This window comes from Etheostoma spectabile, chromosome 21, assembly GCF_008692095.1.
Source record: "Etheostoma spectabile isolate EspeVRDwgs_2016 chromosome 21, UIUC_Espe_1.0, whole genome shotgun sequence".
NCBI classification, from domain to species: domain Eukaryota; kingdom Metazoa; phylum Chordata; class Actinopteri; order Perciformes; family Percidae; genus Etheostoma; species Etheostoma spectabile.
The window spans coordinates 10,128,808-10,134,971 of record NC_045753.1 but is presented as its reverse complement, the minus strand read 5'-3'; the positions used below and the strand labels follow the sequence as shown (position 1 = coordinate 10,134,971).

The 6,164-nt window shown below is 40.5% G+C and overlaps 1 protein-coding gene across 1 annotated transcript in view; it reads left to right on the top strand.

The window, feature by feature from the left end:
- LOC116670894 (inhibitor of nuclear factor kappa-B kinase subunit alpha) overlaps nt 1-6,164 on the top strand; it is a 16,132-nt gene that overhangs the window by 4,054 nt on the left and 5,914 nt on the right. The window contains exons 8-17 of the mRNA XM_032501601.1: nt 1-19; nt 1,164-1,271; nt 1,497-1,632; nt 2,110-2,304; nt 3,076-3,178; nt 3,420-3,543; nt 3,954-4,105; nt 4,196-4,257; nt 4,351-4,460; nt 5,603-5,652. The exon at nt 1-19 is cut by the window's left edge and continues 106 nt beyond it. Of these exons, the coding sequence (XP_032357492.1) occupies nt 1-19; nt 1,164-1,271; nt 1,497-1,632; nt 2,110-2,304; nt 3,076-3,178; nt 3,420-3,543; nt 3,954-4,105; nt 4,196-4,257; nt 4,351-4,460; nt 5,603-5,652 (1,059 nt within the window). The remainder of the gene's footprint in view (nt 20-1,163; nt 1,272-1,496; nt 1,633-2,109; nt 2,305-3,075; nt 3,179-3,419; nt 3,544-3,953; nt 4,106-4,195; nt 4,258-4,350; nt 4,461-5,602; nt 5,653-6,164) is intronic.

The following is a 6,164-nucleotide window of genomic DNA, read 5'->3' as shown; positions in this document are numbered from 1 at the left end:
ACCTGCAACCTGTGCAGTGGTAAGTAATGTAAATGGACTGTATTTACATAGCGCGTATCTAGTCTTATCGACTACTCAAAGTGCTTTTTTATTTTTTATTTTTTTTACATAATACCACCATTCAAACCCATTCATACACTGTGGCCGGGGCTGCCATGCAAGATGCCACCTGCTCATCAGATACGCATTCACTCACATTTACACACCGATGGTGCAACATCGGAAGCAATTCGAGGGTTCGGTGTCTTGTCCAAGGCCACTTTCACATTGGACTGCAGGGCCAGAGACAAACCACAACCTACCGATTGGCAGACGCTCTACACCTGAGCCACAGCCGCCCCAAAGTTGACCTAATCAGCAAAACATTTTGTGTAGGAGTGATTTTATTTTACCAGATTGATGAAAGCATATTGGTGACTTTAGTTGGCTCATATATCAAAGGAAAGTTGCCTTAAATCACCTCATCAGTCTACGGTAGATGTTAAGTGAAAGGGAAGACCGGAGGCCGAGAAACTAAGTGACATGAAAGAGACAGGTGTGTGTTGACAGGAGAACAACAGGATGCTTGTCATTGTAGTTTGGTCTGCAGAATTTGTCAGCAGTTGCAGCAGCAGCATTAAACGGCATTGAAAGCTGACACCATTCAAACACATTCATACGCTGTGGCCGAGGCTGCCACCTGCAGACATCACACACACCAAAACCATTTCATCCATGAATTAAAAAACAGGGTTTAGGTAAATTAAATACAAACGGCACAATTAAGAAAACTGAGGTGAGCAGCAATATAAAGAGGGCCAGCAGGTGGAGCCAAATCACAGAAAATTATCTTTCTATGAATTTATCCCAGCAACTACCTGGCTGGCCTTCCTAAACAAAAATAAAAACAAAAGTTTTATTAAATATCTAAAAACCCAATCGTAAAAAAGTTCCTCATTCACAAGGCAAGTTCACTTCAAGATCTTGAGGTTCTACAAGCGTTCAATGTTGAGGCGGAATATCTGAAATCTGCATCTTCCACGACTAGTTTTGATTTATGTGAAAGGTTTAATTTTTCCTTCAAACTACTACTATGCTTTTGTGCTTTGTAAAGAAAATAAAGAGGACTCATTTTAAGATGTAAAACTATCCATCCTCACCATCTTGTCTCTTCTCATCCACAGGGCCAGCAAAGTGAGGAATAAAGGTCCAAAAGACATCATGGCTGTGGAGGAGCAGAATGGAGAAGTCAGGTTCTCCACACACCTCCCCTACCCCAACAACCTCAGCAGGTTAGGACTCCTCCAATGTTAAAATATCCATCACTTCAAACACTATTCATACGGGGTGTTGATTTTCTTTCTCTCTAATGCGAGGGAAAGTACATTTTTGTCCATTAGCCACTTAAATGAAAGGGAAAATAGACTTGAGCCACCGGCTGTGTGTTCCAAGTATTTGGACAGTGTTTGGTGCTAATTTCTCTCCTTAAACATGTTATTTTAATTGCTGTTATTTAGGACGATGTTGGAGCCGATGGAAGCTCTGCTGCAGCTGATGTTAAAGTGGGACCCTGTCCAGAGAGGAGGCAAAGTCAACTCGGACACCAAGAAGCCCATGTGCTTTGAAAAGCTGGAGCAGATACTGAGTATGAAGGTGCGTTACTGGCAGAGTTTTATCTAACAAGTCAGCCTTTCATCGGTGTGTTTGAGCCAGTTGTACCGGGGTCAACCAGCATTTACATATTTCTGTTGTGACTGAGTGTTAATTTCTTAAATGTTGAAGGTTATTCTGTCTTCAGGGTTTTGTTTGAATTTCATTTATACCAGTCCTGATATGATACTTGCATTTCTGTACAGATACAACAACAATGTTCTGTGTTTTCACATTTTAAATGACTAAACACAAACTGACATCATTTTGAATTAACTCACTATCTGACCGAAGGACGACTAAACAAGATTAGGAATTTGACTGAACATTTAATGGCAGCGTTCAGTACTTTCAGTACTTTTTTATGTTTGGTGCTAAGAATAAATTATCATGTACAGTGGCCTTCAGTGTACCAAACATTTCAGTTAATAATGAACAGTACTTTGTACTAAACAGTTTGTCTTCTGTGTGTCTCTCCAGGTCGTCCACATCCTGAACATGACCACAGCTCAGGTCCACTCCTTCCAGCTGACTCCGGAGGAAAGTCTCCACAGTCTGCAGATGCGCATCGAGGCTGAGACCAATATCGAGGTGATGAACCAGGAGCTGCTGCAGGAGACGGGAGTGTCACTGGATCCCAGGAAGCACGCTGCGCAGTGTGTCCTAGATGGCGTGGTAAGTTGACTCTCTGTAACAGTCCCGTTGGAGTTCAAACCAGCAACGGGGTGTCCCACTAGGGTTGGGCATACGTTTTAATTTTAACAATTCGGTTTCAGATTCTTCCTTTTGATTCTGGTTCTTATGGATTCTCGATTCCGATTCTTTGAGGGGTGGAGTTGAAATGTGTTACATGATTATTTCACAGATAAGAGGAACATGTTATTTTGATTCAATGGTGATTCACAGTTTTTCCGGGCTTTATCAGTGTAAAATAAAGCCGTGCTTCAGAGCGCCGCTTACATGGCTGCAGCACAACAAGCGCCTGGAAGCGCCTACAAAAACCAACAATTTTTTAAACAATTCCAAGTTGGAACCGGTTCTTGATACCCAATCTTAGTGTCCTGGTGGTTTTAGGGGATTAAGACACCAGGTATGTACTGGCAACGTTTCCAAATGGAGTCCAGCTGCAGACCTGTGTTGTGTTTTCTCTTCGTGTCCTGTCATCTTTCTGCTGATTCCTACTGCTAATAAAGCAAAAACAAAACTATTTTATGTTGTTATCTCCCATTGGAACCTTAACAAAGACAGGAATAGGTGTCCACAAGACCTGTCTCAGGGCTAAAAACTAAAATGATGCAGAAAGTGCTGCGTCTGCAGGTCCTATGGTTCACACACACTCACTGTATGGGACTGAGGGACTTTAAATCAATCAGAAATTCTGTTTTAAGTGACAGGAAAGCTATTTACAGGCTGTTTCAAATGGTGATTTTCTTTCCTCCCGTGTAGAGAGGGTGGGACAGCTACATCGTCTACCTCTTTGACAAGAGCATCACCAAGTACTCTGGTCCCCTCAGTGCCAGGCAGCTGCCCGATAAAGTCAACACTATAGGTGAGTCTACTTCAAGGTCTACCTGCTGATGAGGAGACAATGAAGCGAACTGTACAATGCGCCTTGATGCATCAGTTTGAAATATATCTAACAAAGCACAGGTTACACACATTTCCTGTCTGTTAGGTTGTCGAATACAAGTCTTTAACAGATTATATTTACCGCACTGATCCACTAAATGGCAGTTTTGTGTTCTCCATTCTGTTTTTAACACCACATGGCTTTTGTTTTAACTTTGCAGTTCAAGAGGCCAGGACACAGCTGCCCCTGGTGGTGTTGAAGAAGGTTTGGGGTGAAGCAGTGAGCTACATCTGTGGGCTGAAGGATGACTACAGCCGGCTGTTCCAAGGACAGAGGGCTGCTATGTGAGTCACACGACAGACTTCTCTAATCTCTTTTTGTTTTATCACATTGACATTACAAATATTGTGTTTTTCGTAACACAATTTTTTCTTCTTCTTTTAATTAATTAAGTTGAATGTTAGTCCATTTATTAATAGTTAACTTAGTTGACGTCAAACACTCATTTGCATATTTGTGACATCATCCTCGCTCGTTAGCTGTTAAATGGTATGAACAGGGTGCAGGAGTTTTTTACCCGGAAGTTACTGAAAACAAACATTGTTATTGGGTCTTTATTATTTACACTAAACTTTTTTTATTTTACATAACGTCCATGTGAGTGATCCATGTAAGTTGCCCTATGCTCTAAAGGTGCTTTTTTCCCCTTCCAAACCGCTCTACCTCTGAATTGCCTCCTTTCCTTCCCCTCCAGGTTGAGTCTCCTGCGCTACAACACCAACCTGACCAGGTGTAAGAACAGCATGTTTGGCTTCTCTCAGCAGCTGAAGGCCAAGCTGGACTTTTTCAAGAGCAGCATCCAGTACGACCTGGAAAAATACAGCGATCAGATGCACTATGGCATATGTTAGTGTTAATGGATCTAACATTTACAAATGGGCATATTTTAATAGCACTGTTTGTTTTGATGAGCTGTGTGTGTGTGTTTGTTTAAAGCCTCTGAAAAGATGCTGAAAGCCTGGCAAGAGAACGAGGAACGAGCTGCTGCTTTTGCACAGGTAATGCGTGTTTTCAAAATGTTTAAAACATTTATAAGGCCTGTAATGTTTCTCAGTGCCTTATAAAACCTTATGGTGGAATTTGTCCTGCAGGTGGCAGAGGTGAGCCACCTGGACGACGAGATCATGGCTCTGCACTCAGAGATAGTGGAACTTCAGAGGAGCCCATATGCTCGACGCCAAGGAGACAAGATGGAGCAGCTGTAAGTGTTGTAATCTGACCATACTGCAGTATGTCATCTAAATAGTTAACAGCATAGTCTTTCTCCCATGTTTTGATTTGAAAGACAGAAGTGATCACATAGCTAAAGCTTGATGGTTCTTGTGTTGGTTTGTAAACATTTCGTGTAGATAATGATGTGTAGAGATGTAGAGAAGCACCATTATCAGGTTAAAATACCCTCTTACACAAATGTTTGAATCCTTGAAACCAAGGAATCCTGCACAGCATTGCTCACTCGTAATCCCTTCACTTTATCAATATCATTTTGATATTTCAGAGGTTTACAGACAGAAAGATGTTGCGAGAGAGTAAGTGGGGATTATATGCAACAAAGGTGTACACTAGGCATTGAAATCAGGATATTGAGATTACTCCGCAAAAATATGACTACATGTTGTGCTACAGAGATCCCATATGGGGAGCACAAGAACTGCAATTGGCCAGCTTGTGATGCTTGTCTTTTCTCCTAAAGTCTCTAATGCGGATGGACATTGTTTATCTAAGACAACATGGAGAAAGTAAATAGAAAAGGCTAAATTATCTTATTCTTTTCCATGACACGCATCAAGCAAAGACATCTCAACCTCAAACCCTCTGCTCACCAAAACTCCTGCTCTCAAGCAATTATTAAAACATAGTGAATGTGCACAGAATATTCAGTAATGAACCAGGGCCGAGTCTCCAACCATCGCTCGTATCACAAAGTAAATGAAAGTATGTGAGCACAGTTACTACGGGATAAATAATTAAAGCGTGATACAGCCTGATCACATATGATACACCTTCTAGTGTTGCGGAGGTGATATCAATGAGTGAAATCCAATGCTGAAGTTTAAATCAAAACCTACACAACAGGTATGTACTGTATGTTGAAACTCGAGTTTTTGATCTTACACATCTGTCAATAACACATTCTAGTGGGCAAGACATTTGTAGAAAGTGTCACTTCCATGTCGCAAACGGTCAAGACAGGATGGATGTCTAACTGCATTTTAAACATGTTGCATCAAACAATAATCTGCTGTGTAAAAGACCCAAAATAAAATTCTTTGCTAAAGATTTTTCCAGTGATATGTTAGTTACTCGTGTAAATATTTAAATGGGACTTAATTCATTTTGCAGAGAAGAAAAGGCGATTGAGCTCTACAAGCAACTGAAGATGAAATGCAAAAGTAAGTACCATCCTTATCAAATGTGTGTGTGTGTATATTTATATAGTAGTGCTGTCAACAAATTAAAATATTTAATTGTGATTAATTGCATTATTGTCATGGTTAACTCGCAATTAATCTCAATTAATCGCACATTGTTATCTATTTTAAATGTGCCTTGATTTATTTTTGTCCCATTTTTTTTTCTTATTTTAATGCTTTTATCAACATGGAAAAGTGGATCGGCTCGCTTTGTGCAAGTGTTTTTTTTTTAAATTGAAAACAACATGGACATATAGGCTACTGTAGTGTTCAATTTCACACTAACATTCTCACTTGGAGCAAATCTCTCACATGTAACGCTGTCCATCAATAAAAGATGGAAAGAAAGAGGTATTTCAGACTGGACGTGCTGTGATGATCACTCAGTTCACTTTAAAAAACAGATCATATTTGGTCTCGTCAGTGGAACATTTGGCAACTTTTAAAAAGGAAACTTTCCATCCAGAAGCGTGTGCGTGTGCGTGTGCGTG